Source organism: Varanus komodoensis, unplaced genomic scaffold (assembly GCF_004798865.1).
Source record: "Varanus komodoensis strain SLA01 unplaced genomic scaffold, ASM479886v1 scaffold2, whole genome shotgun sequence".
Taxonomy (NCBI): Eukaryota; Metazoa; Chordata; class Lepidosauria; order Squamata; family Varanidae; genus Varanus; species Varanus komodoensis.
In genome coordinates this window covers 45,211,192-45,229,532 of record NW_025335568.1, presented here as the reverse complement: position 1 = coordinate 45,229,532, position 18,341 = coordinate 45,211,192, and the positions used below count along the sequence as shown (strand labels likewise).

The window sequence follows — 18,341 nt, the reverse complement described above, 5'->3', positions numbered from 1 at the left end:
GCATACCTCTTCTCAGAAGATGCTTGCCACAATAATTTGTGTATTTTCTTAAAACACCAATACATATTTCTTTTGAATGAGAGTTTATTTTTATATGCAAATCCATACAAATTTAGGGGCTCTGTTACACATTTTAAACCCATGTAATTAACTGACTAAGATTTTTGTGACTGAATATCCTTCTTGATGAGACATTTCAAAAGGTAACACATACATTAAAACTAAGGGCTCTTGATTTCATTTGCCCTGCCCTAAAAAGTACATTGATGGAGTCATACTTCACCAATATTTATTTATTTATTGTATTTGTATGCTGCCCCATAGGCCGGGGACTCTCGGGGCAGCTCACAAGAAACAGGAACAGCATAGCCATAAAACCATAAGGTTAAAGCTATAACATCTGAAGCAATTTAAATCCAATTAATATAAACATAGAACAGGGAAACAAATAAGCCAGCAATAAAACCAAGCTGCAAAACAGCATACTAAAACCATAATTATTCTAAAAACAAATACTAAACAAAAAGTCTTTACCTGATGGGGAAAGCAGAATAATGAGGTTGCCAGTCACACCTCTTTAGGGAGAGAATTCCAATTAACGGAAAAGGTTCTTTTCCTCACCAATTCCCACTCACTTCATTTAGCAGGGGCTCACAAAGGAGGGCCTCCACTGAAGATCTTAGTGATCTGGTAGCGGTATATGGAGACAGGCATTCCTTTAGATATCCTGGGCCCAAGCAATTTAGGGCTTTGTATGTTAACGTAAGCACTTTGAATAGGGCCTGGGCAATACCAGATAGTCAGTGCAACTGGGAAAGGACCAGTGTGACTTGTCCTCTAGAACTGGTCCCAGCTCTGCTGCTTTGTTTTGGATTAATTGGAGTGCCCATCATCTTCAAAGGCAGTCCCACACAGAGTACGAATATGTGGAATATAACATGGTTATTCTTCTGATTTCTCATTTTGCTGGTATTTTTGTGTTGCTTTTGGCCAAGAAATGCATCAAAAGTTGTATAAAATGCATGCTTTAAGATACAATACAATATGGCTAGAATCATGTGCTTTGCAAGAAAATACTTTTAAAATGCTTATTTTGTGACAAAACTTCACGATGCAGATTTAAGTATAGGTTTTGTGCAGATTTTTTAAAAACGCAGATTGTATGGAACAATTGTAGGAAGGTTATCCTCCATCTAATATGAGCTTAGGGCAGGGATGGTGAACCTTTTAGAGAGTGAGTGCCCAAACTGCAACCCAAAACCCACTCATTTATTGCAAAGTGCCAACACTGCAATAAAACCTGAATACTGAGGTTTTAGTTTAGAAAAAACAACTCATAGCCAGTCCAAGCAAATATATATATCCTTGGCAGCACACTGAGCAGCTATGCAAAGCTCGGATGAGTCACAGCTAATGAGTCGTGACTCGTGACGTCATCACCTGGTGCTGCTACTCCTTTCCGAGCGTGTGCATGGCGCCTATGTGCACTGTCATCCGATGCTCAGCTGCTGAAGCGAAGCTGGGGTGACTGGGCTCGCATGCCGAGAGAGAGGCCTCTGCGTGCTCACTGTGGCACACGTGCCATAGGTTCACCACCACTGGCTTAGGGTTTTCTCTATCCTATGAACTTCAAGGGACTTCTAAGAGAAATTACATTCCTAGAGTGGTGGTTGTTGTTGTTAGTTGCAAAGTCGTGTCCAACCCATCGTGACCCCATGGACAACATTCCTCCAAGCTTTCCTGTCCTCCACCATCCCCCGGAGTCCTCCCCAAAACTGTTGGGGTTTGTTTTTAACTTTTTTTTTTTTTTTGGTGAAATCATGCAGTAAATAAATCTTGTTTTATACATAGATCAGGTGGGGGGCGATCTGGTAGTTTTCCATATATTGTTGCACTACAGCTTTCTACCATCCCTGACCATTGAAGATGCTGGCTGGGACTAAGGGGAGTTGGAGTCCAACAGCATTTGGTGGGCATTAAGTAAAAATACTGTAAAAGTAACAGTATAGAGTTGCAACATACAGACTTCACACACTTACCTGAGAGTAAATCTCAGTGAATTACAGTGTTTGTTCATAGGATTGCCATGTTAATCAGTTAATTAAAAGTATTTTGATCAATTTAAACAGATGAATCAAGCTGAGGATCTTTAAAGCATTAATTGTTTTTCTTACAAGTGCTTACACTTGATGGGGAGGGCGTTTGTAGAAGAGACATTCCTCCTTTGGTCTTTCCAGAATGAGGCTTCTCTTCTGAGTGCAAATTAAGGTGTTTCTTGAAATGCAAATAGCAGGTAGGGGAGCTGCCTTGTGCTGGGACCATGGCATGAGAACAAGAAGTTAAAACATATCCTTCCCCTCCTAAAGTCCTTAGGTTGCACAGGCATCTGCTGCAGGCATCTACCTTGGAACCCAAGGTAGCAAAGTCATAGAGTTAATCAACTAACAGTACAATCCAATGTGGCTGGTTGTAACCCAGCAACATCTCCAAGGTCGCTCTCTGACCTTGGAGTTGCAGCCAGCAAGATTCTTTCTGTGCAGCTGCACAGACAGAGGCAGGGTACTCCAATTTCATAGTCCCAGTTCTGACCTCAGAGCAAGGTCCCAAGGCAGAGCTGGGATTCTAAAGTCTCCTAGGGCTGTCAAGACAGTGTGTAGGACTGTGCTCTGAAGCTGCAATCCTATGCATGCTTAGACAGGGAAAAAAAGCATCTTACAGTGGGAAAAAGTCAGTGCTGGCTGGGGAATGCTGAGAATTGAAGGACCTTTATCTTAATGTACATAGGATTGAATTAACATGCATAGCATTAGCTTTTTATCAAATGCCCCAATAAGGCACTATATAATAACTAAAGGATACTCTATCCCCAGAACAGCAACAGATTAGTAGGACTGTCTGGTGACGGGGAGAAGATTCTATAAGCATCTGGCCAACTCTCCCTCTGTTACTAAGGAGGGACATAGCCAGCAACTACAAAACCTGGATGTTAGCCTGACTGTATTCAGCACTATCCACAGCACCTGCTTTTTGAACCTGGATGATGTAAGGCAAATGTTTGTTCTCTTGCCTTCAGAATACTCTGGGATCAGCAGGGTTAGGGTTAGTGCCCAGATGCATTTCATAAAATCCATGCTATGTGAAGACAGGGTTATCCATTGATAAATCTGATTCTATTTGTGTCATTTTGAGAATCATGACACTTAGTGCAAATGTTGTAAAAACAGACAGACAAACAAGGTTCTCCAACAGGCAACAGGAGTAAGAATATTCTGTTAATAGTGACAAATGAGTTTAGGAAACATTATGTCCTTCTATATTAGATTGGGAGCAGAGAAGCTATTTTTCCTGTAATATGTACAGTGTAACACACAGCTTGCTTTATTTGTTTGAGAAAATAAACCACATATATTGGTTTCCACACATGCAGTTCTAGGTATTAAAGCTTTCAATTTTTAGTGTGCAATTTAAGGAACTGCTTCACGTGAATTGCATTTCCTCATTTACATGGTGACTGCTCTTACATCAGTGTGATCGAGTAAAAAGGATTTAGCTTTGTACTGTATTCCATAAACCATTGGCTGCAATTTGGAGAAAAGAACATTGAGGATAACTATCAACCTATTAATCAACCCCTGATTAGAGAACTGATTAGAGAATTTCTGTTGGCAACTTTGATCATACTAGGAAGCACAGGAAGCTACCTTATACTGGGCCCAGACCATTGATCAGTAGACACTAACTAGGAACAGCTCTCTAGGGCTTCAACAGTCTTTTCCGGTCCTATATGGAGATGCTGGGGACTGAACCAGTGACCTTTGCCTACAATGCATGTGCTTTACCACTGAGCTACTGTCCCTCCCTAATGACCACCCTTTTCATTGTACAATGTTGCCCTGAAGCTCTTTCCTGTCCTGTCCTGCCTCTCAGACCAGTAAAGTTCTGTGGCTTCTTCATTGCCCAGGAAGCAAATTTGCGGGTGACTAGACCCCAGCGAAACCACAGAACTTGCCTTCCCATTCTTACCAGAGGGAGCCAAGTCAGAATGGCTGCTATTGGGCTTTATTGGCAAGAACAAAAGCAATGCACACTGGATGCATCAGAAAAATCCCATTTTATATTAACCAAATGCCAGTTGAATATTTTTAAGTAAATAACTGGATGTGCAGTGACACTGTATGAAGTTCTGAAAACTTAAATCTAAGTATCTTTAATAATCAGTAACTCATACTTAACTTTTAAAAAGCAGTTCCTATATGTTTTGAATTTCAAAGATAGGAACTCTATATTCTGTCTTCTTTGAAAGATTCTAGTTCATCCTTGTCTCTTTGTATAGATATCACATTTTAATAATAGTTGTGCAAGCAAAAATTATCTTAACTAATTCATACTAGTAGAGTAGCACTTGCATGTTCTCAGAACCCTCACAATGTCCATAATTAAGAGGAGGATAAGAAGGATTGTGATTGTTTCATGAGAATATGATTAGGAATACTTAACATTGTAGGAAGTCTCTAAGGCAATTCTAGTTTAACAGGACATTAGTAAAATGTAGATGCAATGCAGTTATTCCTGTAACATAAATGTTAAGACTTTGTTTTGTGTATTTCCTTTTACAATTCTGGGACTGGAGATGGATGGCATATATATACTATTCTGTTATTATGTCAGTGATCAGTTTAGTCTCCAAACAAACTGTATGGAAAGGTTATGTTTTGGAATAACATCCTGTGTTTTTGTGCTGCCCAACTCTTTAGTGACAGTCTGAGGTTGCATTGTATTAACCCAAGGTATTTTCCAACATTAATTGATATCCCAGGTTTGTCCAGAGGAAAATCTACAGCTCCCCACAACATGCTTGACAAGTTATTATATTTATTTTAGTCAAAGCCTGAGTGCACAGGATCCCTCGTGGAGGTGGTCTGTTATTGGAGTCCCATATGCTTTTTGTTTGGGAAGAAAGCAGTCACTGTGTCATACTGTTACACAGGGTATTCTTTTTCAAGGATGTTGTTCCCTTGAGGACCATATCATGCCAGAGTTCCGAAGTCTAATAAGACCTTTTGTAGCTCTTATTGTGTAAAGAGTCTGGGAGTGAGGCAAGAGTTAAACAACAACAACAGAAAGGTAATTTAAGAAACCATAGAAGACCACATGTGGAAGAGCATGAATCTCAGAAAAGAAAATGGCAAAAGTAACCCTGCCGTTGTATTTTAAAAGTGTAAATGTCTTTACATAGATATAAATCAGAGGTCAAGATCAGAGATGCTGTAGTACACAACACACACACACACACAATTGTATAAATGATTCAAATATAGTGAGATGTTAATTATCTGTTTTCAGCATTCTTGGAGGTATCTGAAGCATTCTGATAACTGGAGTGCTAGGGAAACAGGAGATCAGTTTACATAATGGTAGTGATAGTGCTCAAGATTCTGTGATGAGGAAATTCACAGAGTCCTCTAGTGACTGTGATGGTTTGCAAATGGAGGGAGCACATTCATAAGGCATGTCAAGCAAAAACGGAACCATTAAAGCAGACTTTTAGGACCTGTTGCCTGTATAGAATGCAAACTCTAGCCATGTCAGGTCTGTTCCATTTGTGCTCCTCCAAGCTAGACCCAATCCACTAATGGTTGGGTTCACATGATACAACAAGTTACAAAGTTTTGTCCATTGTGTCATCCTGACTTGGTTGTCCTTTCTCTGCGTAGTACATTATTTTTTTTAGAAGCCACAACAATATACAAGTTTGTTCTATGGTTTCTCTGTACCACAATGATTTTTCATGATGTCTGAACCCAGGAGCATGGTTTTCATGGTCTGGCAACACAACTACCACAGAGTTTCCTGGAAAGAGTGGCAACTGGAAGAGCCACCAGCCATACAGCCTCTGCTACCGTAGTCTGCCTAGCAACAGACATGGCGCCACCTACCTTGTTCCTACAGGCTGCTCTCCACTCCCATCCCCCTCTGGCTTCTCTATTTTCTGCCAGATGTCCAGCAGCAGAGAAGTATGCCACACTCCTTGAAATAGCACCCTTAGACTTGGCTGCACTCCTGTCTGTGCATTACAGTTCTCTCAGATACCACTATCTGTCAGCCAAAAGCATTTTGTATTCAGGCAAAAGCATTTCTCCCCATCTTTAAAGTCACTTCTTCAAATGGGCAACACACTGGTCATGAAAAAGGGGAGTGTCTTCTGAAAAAAAAACTATTGTCATAAATTCAACATTCCTTACTCTCCTCACTTTGTATGTTGTCTTCAACAAACCTCAGGTCTTTCAACGAGCCTTCTGTACTCCCTAGCAGATCTGCTGTACAAATACTAACCCTAAAGTCAGTCCGTCAACATTTGAACCACACACAGGAGCTGCCTCTGCAAAGCTGGTGCCAGCAGGATACATTCTGCTCTATCCCTACCATGGGTGCCTGTGCTCCCAGGCGGAATGGACACTGAGGAAGATGCCAACATGGACTCCCCAACATTCTCAAGATATGGCAGCCTCCCATGTACCTATTCATCAGTCCTCTCTGGAGGAAACCCCATCTACTGCAGAGGGGCAGCCATCAGAAGGTCTTCTTCTGGACCTAAAAAGAACTGGGCACATTCACTGACCTATGAATGGAGCAGGTGAAGGGGTGGGGGGTCTTCTCATGTGCCCCAGCCCTCTACAAGGACAAGCTGCATTCCTCAAGAAGGAGTTCACTGAGGTTGTCATGCACAACTAGTGCTCAGGGGAGGCCACCACAGCCCATGTCCTTCTCCTTGATTGCAGGGAATCATGCCAGGCTTATTACTGGAAGCAGGACTCCTCCCTTCCAAGTTCCAAGGCTGCACTTCTGGCCCATGAAGGGGACCCATGTACCATCCAGAAAATCTCAATTCCTACTCCCTCCACCTCCAGAAGGTGTGTCTTTTCCCACATGGGCATGCATTTCCCCCAGTGCTTCTCTGTGCCACATCCTCCATCAACCTCTCCAGACCATCATATGCCTCCACCACCACCATGAGAAGCTTCTGTCTCAGCACTGCAGGGCCAGCCATCCCTTTGTTAGATCCATCCTTTACTTCCCAGCACTGGAGAAGCATACTCAGAGTGGCTGGTGCACCATCAGGGCTACTCAACAAGCAGTAACCCAAAAAGGCATCCATCCAAAATAGACTTGTAAAGATTGATAGTATCCATAACAGCTAAGCAGTCCTTCTTCTGCTACCTTTATGACCACCTGCATTCCTACCCATCTCTGTGCTATACACTTATCTCTCTGCCTAGCGTAAAGAGGTGATTGTCTATGTAGCAAGGGCATTCCTCCTGGAGAAGCTGCAGCAATCTACCTTTCACCAAATTAGAAAAATGCAGGGTAAGAGGGAGTGAATAGTGCATTTTTTATTTTTCCTAACAACGGAGGGAGTGCTGAGCCCTCATCCCTTGCCACAGGAGAAGACTCCGAAGATCTAAACATAAATTGACAGGTGTGGCATGTAAAGGTAGATGAGCCTCATGAGACTAAGAGGGCTTATCTGAGAAGATAGCCTATCTTGTACCAAGCTTCCCTTGACCGACTTTGATGTTCTTTTCCCCCTGCCTTCTTTTCCCTTCCCTTCCTTCTTGGATGCTTCAGTGTGCCCCCTTTGGCAGAAGTTCCTGCTGGAATGCAGATATCAGAGGCAAGAAGAGCAAGAGTCATGGTGTGTTGACGTGATCTGCTCTCAACCATCAGTTTCCTGAGCAGGGTGGAGTTCTCCTTATTCCAAACACAACACAACACCTGTAGCTACAATGTGTGCATGCCTCCTGCCATTTTGAGGAGTGGCTTGTTTCCTGTGAAATGTTGGCTGGTACAACATGCAACATTGTCCTTACTTCCTACAGTGCATCTGCCTATTCTCACTTCCACAGCAACATGCTTCACTCTCTTCATTTCAGCGTGTAAGGCAGCAAAGGAAACTTCTGCATTCTACCCTTACCCACACAGCTCTGCATCTCAACATCCTCCTCTTCCTTTTTCACATTGCACTATGGTGCAGCAGCAGCATTGTGAAACTTCAGGAAGAAGGAGAGGGGAGTTGTAAATGGTTACATGGCATGCATTTCACTGAGGAGGAGCCACCCACACAGGGAAAAGAGGTAGATTTTGGCAATGTTAGGGAATGGGAAATGTCATGTCTGGTTGCAGAAGTAGCCCTGCATCCAGAGGTTAGATATATGTTTGCATGCAGAAAAATGCTCTACAGGTGGCAGGGACGGGGGGAGATTCTGAGCACAGCTTTCAGGCAGCAGAGCTTTCCCAACAACAGAAAGGTTCAATGAGTATTTTTGAAATATGATATGCTGTATTACCTCTCTGAATAAATTTCTTCTACACTGAAACCCTTTGTGATACTACAGAAAAACGTATGTGTTTTGCTATAGATAGAGCTATCTTGTGAGAAGGATTTGGTGTGATGTCTAGAGGCTGTGTTCATGTTAGCAAACAGATTGCTGCAAGGTCCATGGACATGTATTTTGGGTTGTGTGTGATGACAGTGAGGCAGGGGGGTTGGAGGACACTTGAGCAGGAACAGAGTCAGAAAGTCGGACTGCTGGGCAATGAAGAAGCTGCAGTAGGTGAGGAAGAGGCTCAAAGTGGGTACCGGCATGGAGGAAGGAGAAAGATTCTGTTATCAAGGCAGACATGAGGGAGGGAGGATAGGCAGCCAAGGCATTTTTGATGCCAGAAATGGAGCTAAGACAATGGAAGCAAGAAGGTAGGTTTCAGGCATGGCAGATGGTTCCAGAGTGTAGCATGTGTGGGCAAAGGTACTTCCTGTGGGCAATAATATGAGGGAAGCAGGAGTGACAGGTCGGATAATGGCGGGCAAAGGGTGCTGGAGCAGGGCATGGATAAGGGAGTGCCAGATGGGCTGACAGCAAAACATGCTTCCACGCTACATCCTGAATGGGTGGATGGGGTGCACTTCATGGGCTGGTGGTGCAGAACCGATTATGACACTGGCTGCAGGCATGGTGCAGGAGACGGAGAGTAAAGCCTGCTCTCACACATGCTCTCTTTGGGAATGCATACATGGAAAGAAACACATAATTGATATGTTCTTGGTTCCTGCACAAGGACAGGCCTCAGTCAGTCTTCAGTGAGGGATGGTGGGCGGGATAAGGAGTGCGGCTAAAGATGCTTGGACATGGAGAAGGCTCATGGAGGAAAATGTTGCTGACTATGGGGCAGATCCATTAATGCATAGCAAACTTTGGCTGAGGAAAAGAAGGAAAAACAGAAGGGGAGATTGATACAAAACACACCCAGGGAACTGTGCAGACCAGTGAAGAAGAGACTGGGGAGAATGCACTTTAGGATTAAATTGTAAGTGCAGTTGGGATATATCCAGCTAGCAGGAGGTTTGAGCAGGGAGAATGGAAACCATATTAATGCAGAAATTACTTGATCATCTGTTAGCTGGATCATAGTAAAAAAAAATGACCTGAGTAACCATGCAGGTTGCTTGCCATGCTGTGCAAACCCACCCTTTGTGTTCTGCAGAGTGCTTGACACCTCCCCTGAGTTTTTCCAGTTCCAAGCAGACAGAATAAACAGGAGCTTTGTTGTATGCCTGATGGAATGCTGCATATGGCTGGTTGGCAGCATTGTATTTGGTGGGCCACCGATATATGAGAGCCAGTGTGGTGTAGTGGTTAAGAGCATGGGTCTGGGACACGGGCGATCTGTGTTCTAGTCACCACTCAGCCATGGAGCCAACTGAGTGACTTTGGGCCAGTCACAGGCTCTCAGCCCAACCTACCTCACAGAGTTGTTGCCGTGGGGATAAGATTGAGAGCAGCAGGAGGAGAATGACATAAGGCACTTTGAGTTCATTGTAAGAAAAAAGTTAGGGTATAAATCTAATAATAAAATAGCTTCATGCTCTCCATTAGGCCTAGCTTAGAACTGTGTGACATAAAAGGAGTGAAAAGACTATAATATTCCACTCATCTAAAGTTTTAAGAATAATGGAATTTCAGTCTGAGAAGTAAAAGAAGACCTTGAGATCTTAAAAAAGCATCCAACTCCCAAAATTTCTCTATCCCTTAGTTTTAAGAATCATGTAATTGAAAAATGAATCCTAAAGGTTATGAGCAGTTAGAATTTTACCAGAATACATGACTTTGCTTCTGGTACAAAACAGAAATAATTACATTTTGGTGCTACGACACAATCATGGAAGCAACCTTGTAATGTGATGTTCTTTCCTTAAATTTTCTACAGCATTTAGCTTCACAACAACACATTCTCATGAATGAAGAATCCATGAACCTTTTGAGTCTCTACACATCCCCGTCATTGCCCAACATAACTTTGGGACTTCCAGCAGTGCAAACACAGCTCAGTGTAAGTGGTTGATGTAAACAGCATCTTCGTTGGCTTTAACTATTAAGACGTATCTTTTATATTCTATCTCCCTCTCTCAGTTATTGCTTCAGGTCAAATTTAAAATGAGGTTAGGTGATTCCACTGATCAGTTCTGCATTATGAGCTGTTTGTAGACTCCTTTAGGTGTTATTTGTCTGTTTCACATTTTCAACCTTACTCATTGATATATTCATTGGATTTCTCCTATGTTCTATCATGGCTTGCGGCTGATGTATCTAAAAACCTGCTTCTTCCGTAATACTCCTTCCCATGCTCTGCTTTAAATGCCCCCACAGACTGAAATTCAATGACGGGCTTCTCCGCAATGGCTCCTAAATTGTGGAATGCCCTCTCTAAAGAGATTGCCCCCTAGCATTGTTGGGGAAAGTCTCGTTGGCTTTCCCATGCCAGGCAAAAATAATTTTATTCTCTCCAGCCTTTTAAAAAGGTTATTTTACTTCTCACATTCTAAAGCTGCTTTAAAATTGATCTTTTCTATATTGCCTTGATATTTCCTGTTTTTAAGAAGCTGTTGTGGCCGTTTTTAATATTTTCATTTAAAATTATATTATTTCTTTTTTGCATTTGTTTTTATTATGGGTGTTGGACTGAGGGATTTAGCTATGGGCCAGCTCAAATCTGAAATAAATATGTAATACATAAATTCAACACTGACTGGTTTCAGTGAACTATATTGCTAATTTAAATCATACTTTAAATAGCTGAGAAAGAACTTTTCCTGATTTAACTTGGCAGCAGTGGCAGGGAGAAAAAGGATTTAACCCACCTATATTTTAACTGTCTCACTTTGGCTTACCTCCTTTACTAATATCATTCTTGTGATGAAAATAACCGTCTTTTTTCATTCCTGCCCTTCTGCATATTTGAAGCGTTCATACTAGAGAGGGCTTTTCTTCCCTGAGCAATGTTAGAATAACTTTGAATGGATTCAAATGACCAGAATCCCCAGAGTAGTTTGCTTAAGACATTACTACATTCATGGTGCATGGAGAGAGAGCCTCATAGTATAGCCGCTGCTTTACATCCCAAAAATTCTAAGCAGCTAAACAGGGTGTGAGACAGGCAAGTGTTCATTTCAGGATGGGCTTGGCTAAACTTAACCTGACCCAAACCCATTTGACAATAAATCATATCATTACCAAGCTCATTTTGAAGTGCTAGTTTTGTTGCACTCCCAGTGCAGCTCCCAAGAACACCACAGACCAACAAGCCTGCCCTTCCCTGGTCTCATTTTAACTCTTCCATCTCTAACCTCTCCTTTTCACTGCCCATCCGTCTGTTATCCAAAACTATTTGTTCACTTGGGAGAAAAGCAGCTGTGGAGGAGGATTACAAAGGAGAAGTAGAATGTGATGAGGAGGGTTAAGCAACCCCACACCTGCTGCCTTGCCCCTTTGAAGATCACTGTACCGCAAACTCATACCACTTTTTAGCATTCTCCTGGAGTGGACATTGTGTGAGGAAATGTCCTCTCATCCAATAGGATTTATGCTCAGTCATTGAAACTTTTGATCATGAACCTATGAATCATGAATCATACCCTGAACCCTCCAGAGTAGACTGGGAGGTGCTGCATTGGGCAGGGGATATCCCTTTGACCATTGGCCCCCCTTCCTCCTGCACGGCAACATGATTAGATCCAACCCTTGCTACCCAGACCGGGATCTGCACTGAATTCTGATGTTCGCATGTGCTGTGCAAGTAGTGGAATGCTTCTAAGTCATTTTACATAAATTTATCAGCTGTTTTTGGAAAGTTTTTTTTAATATGTCTACTCTGTATTGCCTAATTGTAGGTGTCATCACCGTACAAAGAAAAACAAAAGTGTGAGGCCCAGCCAATCAGACAAGGAGTGGTGCTGCCTGGACAGTACAGGGGAAACATTTCGTCACCTTCGGCTCCTCAGCCCATTGTCTTAGAGGGAAAGCCAAACAGCAGCCACCAGGCTCTTCTCCAGCACTTATTACTGAAGGAACAAATGAGGCAGCAGAAACTCCTGACTACAGGTAAGCATCAACTTCATTTTTAAAGTGCTAAGCAGGGCCTTAATTGTATACAGCCATAGGGAGCTGCCATATACTAGCCTGGACAACTTACCCATCTAGACCAGTTTTGTCTATTTTGCCTGACAGCAACTTTTTTGGGTGTCATCCAGAATATTGACTAGCAAATCATTGTAACTGAAGATGTCAAGAACTGAAACTGGCTCTTTCTGTCTGCAAAGCTGGTGCTTTTTCCCTGAACATTTATTTAGCCCATTTTCTCAATGTCAGCTCCCCTCAGGAAAATAAATAAAAACAAACCATACACTTTGCTGATCAGCTTTCAACTGAAAGCCACTATGGTTACTTGTTTCCAGAACAAATGATTTACAGAAAGCCCAATAATTTGCTCCAAGTTTTAAAATGTTATTCACAAGAGTACAGAAACACAATTATCACTTCTAATCTCAGCTGTATCAGCTTTTACTTTTATGCCTATGTTTAAAAAAAATCATCCTATGAACTCAGTGGCAACTCAGGGGTACCCAGACAAGAATTCATAATGTGCTCTGCATGTAACTGTGTGTTTCCCTGTTTTATAATAGAACAAGACCCCTTAACGTTGTTGGTCTTCATATTTGACGAGTGCAATGTCACTGGCTTACAGGTGCAGTGCCTCTCCATCCACAGTCACCACTGGCAACCAAGGAAAGGGTCTCGCCCAGCCTAAGAGTTGCACCTAAGTTACCTCGACACAGGCCACTAAATCGAACCCAGTCAGCACCGCTGCCTCAGAGCACCTTGGCTCAGCTCGTAATTCAACAACAGCATCAGCAGTTTCTGGAGAAGCAGAAACAGTATCAGCAGCAGATCCACATGAACAAAGTAAGTGTGTGATTCAGAGCCGAACACCTAACGGATACGGTGATACATACAATTTGCGTACCTTTGAGAGAAAGAAAAAAGCCTAGATACCAGAATGACAGTTCAATGTAGAGTGAAGAATGTTTATATTAAAAGCACTTCATCAGGACAAACAGTTAGCTGGAAGGTTCTGCATACACTGCCAGAGGAGTTTGACAGTGATCATGCCTCAGCCTTCAAGCTTACACTCTTTCTCCTCTTGATGTCCTGGATATATAGATTGTAAGTAAACAAATTATTAAAAAGACAGATTATAAATGTTCTATCATGCTAACAGATGATGATGATGATGATTCAATAAATAGTATTATTTACAGTATTTTATTAAACATAAAGCTATATATAAGGAAACTTGAATGGCATTTTTAAACATTAAGTTTTTTGTGATTTCTTACTTCTTAGAAAAACATTTATAAATAGCAATCACTCATTCACATTTGAACTGTTTGTTCTTTTATTCTGAGTAAAATTATTAGAAATTTCTAGAATCAGTCAGTGTAAAGCTTTAAACTGCTTGAACAGAGGGGTTTCCCCCCAAAATTTAATAAGCCAAGATATGGACAAGTCTTTTGCTTATCTCTCCTACCTTCACAGAACTCATAAATGCAATGCAGAAATGGCCAATTCACCATAATTTCCCATTTCATCTGTACCAAAAAATTATGTGCTCTAGTGTTGAAATAAGCCATGGCCTTAAACCAACTTCAGACCATGTTCTGAAGCTGATAACCATAGTTTCCCAATTATGGCAAAGTGGGCAACTATGGTTAATTGCAGACTTCCAAACTGCATTTGGGCATGAAATGAAAGGAGAAAAGCAGCTGCCTGCCTTGGCCCAAGGCAAATGTATATCATAGTTTATTTAGACAAGTTATAATGTTTAAATGTGGCTTGAAGGTTCTCTGGGCATGACACTTCCTGGTCATGTGTAATGCCTGACACACAGTTTAAGCCTACAATTCTAAATGACAGATATAGCAGTTTTATTCTTCAATTATTTACTAATGCTAAAAACATAACATTAGTGTGCATGCTTAGAAAGGAGAAAGTCTGCTCAGCTTATTCTTGAAGCATTCTATATTTTCTGCTCTAAAATCTGGCAACTGCAGGATAATTTTTCACGAAGTAGATTCAAGCTGTCTATAACCATTAAGGCTAAATTGAGGCTAAACTTTTAAATTGCCAAAGGGCAGTTGGCCTGTGTTATCAACTACCATAAAGTGGGGATAATTCAGTTATCTTCTGCTTGTGATTTCTACATCTACAGAGCTTGTTTTCATAGGCAAGTTATTTAGGCAATGTCTATGAGTCCTACACTGTTTGTGCATCTTTTCTTTATTGCTGTAGATGTGGACAGCAATCACATGAAAGAATGAAAATAAAAAGGCATATTCATAGGTGAACCCATCTCACTTGAAAAACTTTTCTCCAGGGATGTGGATTCTTTGGAATCTCTTAAGAATTCCCAACTAAATTAGAAACACAATTTCAAGTTTAAATGCATAGTATGTACAGTGGTTTGGTTATTAAATCTCATCTTAATTAGGAAAAATGAAGAGTAGAGGACTTCAAAGTCAGAGCTGATCCTTGCATGTTAACCCTTCTCAACTAGGGTGTTTTGATTACTCAAGCTGGACTTCAGTTAGCTTTTCATTTAGTATGTGTTCCATATGTTTAATCAATATGGCATAGGTACATCTTGGAGCTTCCAGGTTTTCAAAATATTTCACCTTCCTGCAGTTGTCAGAACAAAAGCAAGATTTTATTACTGATTGAAAGACAGACCCTTTGTGATTTTTTTTTTTCCCCAAAGGGTATCAATAATAAACAGTGGTTAGTAACTTTCCAGGTTTCTCTCAAAATGAATAAGCCAATGTGTCATATTGCATTTTTCCCTTTAGCTTTCATGCATATAATTGTTTGTTTTATATTACATCCACTAGACCTCCAGTCATGCAGCATGGCCAAGTGCTAGACAACATCCCCTGGTTTTTTCAGCATCAGGCAGGCAGATTTATTTTGCCATAAGAACACAAAAATCCTAACCTTCTGCTTACTGTCCCAGCACCTGGCAAACAAAGGCATACAGCTCCTGATACTGGAGATAATATATAGTCCATCATGACTAGAAGCCATTAATAGCCTTATCTTCCAGGAATTTGTCTAATCCCCTTATAAAGTTGTCCAAGTTGATAGCCATCACTACATTTTATGACAGTGAACTCTACAGTTTAGCAATGTACTGCATGGGATACTTCATTTTGTCTATTTGCTTAGCTCTTAGCTTCATAGGATGACCTTGATTTCTAGCATTGTGACATAGAATGCATAATTCAATGCAACTCTATCAGGTCTCCACTGACTCATCCTTTTCCCCCTAAGCTAAATAGCTGCAGCCTTTATACTGTTTCTCCACAGGGACCTGCTCCAGTCCCTTGACAATTTAGGTTGCCCACTTCTTCCAGTTCTATATTTTAAGGCATAGTGACTAGAAGAACTGCACACACCATGGTCACACTGTAGGTTTGTGTACATGTGTTATGCTATTGGCAGCTTTGTTTCAGATTTTTAAAAATTATGTTTAACATGGAATTTGGCGCGACAGCTCAACATTTTCATTGGTCCACTACAGCCCCAAGATCTCTGCATGGTCAGTCACTGCCAGCTCACATCTCACCTTTGTGTCTGAAAAATTAGACTTTTTGCCCCATCATGCATCACTTTACACTTGCTCCCGTTGGACTGCATATGCCATTTTGATGTTCATTCCTTCAGCTGAGAAATTGCGTTTTGGAGTTCTTTGTGATCCCTTTTTTATTTAAATCACCATAAATCATTTGATGTCATCAGCAAACCTCGCCATACAAGTGCTTACCCCAACACTAGATTGTTTGTGTTTAAAAGTGTTAGTCTTAATCCAGAACTTTGGGGGAAGAAGCTACTGTTTAAATCCTTAAATTGCAAGAAGTAACCTTGTATTGCTACTATTTGCTTTCTGTTCTTCCTTCTTCATAAGGAGACCTCTCCTCTTATTTCATGACAGCTATGTGGACTCTTTGGTGAGGAACTTTGTTTATTTGAACTTCCAAAAGGCTTTTGACAATGTTTACTGGATCACCCCTGTCTACATATTTATTTACACTTCCAGACAACTCTAAACTGTTAGTGAAATAGGACTTACCTTTCAGAAGCCATGTTGATTCTTCCAGCACAACCTGGCTGAAATAATGTTATCTTTAACAACTCTTTCCACCTGGCACAGTTGTTAAGCTGACCAGTCTGTAATTTCCTGGATCTTCCCTGGATCTTTTTAAAAAAATGGTGTTACTTTGGCCACCCTGCAGCCCTCTGGTATGGATGCTGATCTTAGGGACATGTTATATATATTTGTTGTTAGAAGATCAGCAGTTTCACATTTGAGTACTTTAATAACTTGGATGGATACTATCTGGATCTGGTAATTTTTATGTTTTTAAATTGTCTCTGGGGTTTACAACTTTATTTCCTGTCATTACTATTTCCCTTAGTTAATCAGATACCATTCAAGTATGGGCTTCTGCTGTACATCTTCTGCAATGATTACAAATGCAAAGAGTTCATTAATCAAACTTTTTACTGCAATCTTCTCATTCTTCTTTAATTATGTTTTAATTCTGACCATCTCTCTAGCCTTTTTCTTGCTTCTGCAATATTTATATGTTTTTATTGATGGGTTTAATGTTGTTAGTAATGGGCTTCACTTTCTCATCCTTTATTGTCTGTTTGCTTTTTGGCACAAGTTAGTGCTTCTTTTGGTTCTTGTTATGCAAGTTTCCAGTTTTTCAAGGATGCCCTTGATAAGCTGCTATGCATACCTGGTGACTACATATGGCTCGTTTGTCACAAAGGCTGTTATATGCTTGGACAATATGAAAAAGTTTTAGGAACCTATTTTGGACAGAATAATAAGATAAAATAATGAGTTTATAATAGAGTGTTAAGCAATGTTTAATGCTGAAGTCCCTGGAGAAATCACCTTCATTTTAGTAAGCATCTGGCTTTTCTAATTTTCCCTCCTCTTAGGTACATTAAAGAATGCTATCAAATCATGAGGCTATTCAAACAATGTTTGAACATATTTCGCCAAACCTTTTCTAGCTACACTGACTTTCAGTTGAAGTGATGGAGAAACTAGAAAGTATTCCAATCTGAGTATCCCCATTCCATATTAAGCAACACTGGGACTCAGTCAAGATTATCTATGCCTGGGAAACAACTTAAAAATGAAGGCTGGGATGGTGCTATCTTAATTTGCTGTATTGCTGACAACAACCGCAATGGCAATTTGTAAACTGGTCCTCAGTCTACTCCTATACAGCATGAATAATAATGAGAACAGTAACAAGTAGTTCTCAAAGCAAGCTTTGCAAAGCAAGCTACTTCATAAACAAGAATGGAAAGCCCTTGACCTTATCCCTGTTAATCATGGTACATTTGCGTACTTCTGTGATCTAATAGTAAAGCTATATAAAGACTTTGAAAAAATTGTATGTTATACATCATCTCTGGATCTATAAGACCTCTATAATAAGATCTGGACAGAAGTTTTCAGAATCACAGAATTACATGAATCAGTCTTGATTCTTTAGTAAGATTAATAAATCCCAGCTATAAGACAATAGAGTGATTGGAGTGATAACTAGCAAAAGTCAACATAAGCCAAAGGTAAAGGTTTATTGGATTGTTTCTACTACAAAAAGGAGAAACAATCAGCCAGACCAAGAAGTTTGCATTAATCCTTGTTGCAAATGAAGAGCCCCCATGGTTTCTTCTGTCATTTGTCAGAGACCATGTTTTTGATGTGGGAAACAGTATACCTTCTCATTGGAGTCTGACGTTTATACCTATGGGATGCACTACACTGACCTTCTCAAAACATTTTAGCTGAAATGCAAATTTTGACATCTCATCCAGAAGTCAGTGGAGAGTCTTGCCCTTGCTTTTGAAAAATAAATGTGTGGAAACCTG

General features: G+C 40.8%; 1 protein-coding gene across 1 annotated transcript in view; it reads left to right on the top strand.

Moving 5' to 3' along the window:
• LOC123022905 (histone deacetylase 9-like) overlaps window positions 1–18,341 on the top strand; it is a 228,648-nt gene that overhangs the window by 198,376 nt on the left and 11,931 nt on the right. The window contains exons 9-11 of the mRNA XM_044429032.1: window positions 10,264–10,386; window positions 12,224–12,434; window positions 13,078–13,295. Coding sequence (XP_044284967.1) covers window positions 10,264–10,386; window positions 12,224–12,434; window positions 13,078–13,295 — 552 coding nt within the window. The remainder of the gene's footprint in view (window positions 1–10,263; window positions 10,387–12,223; window positions 12,435–13,077; window positions 13,296–18,341) is intronic.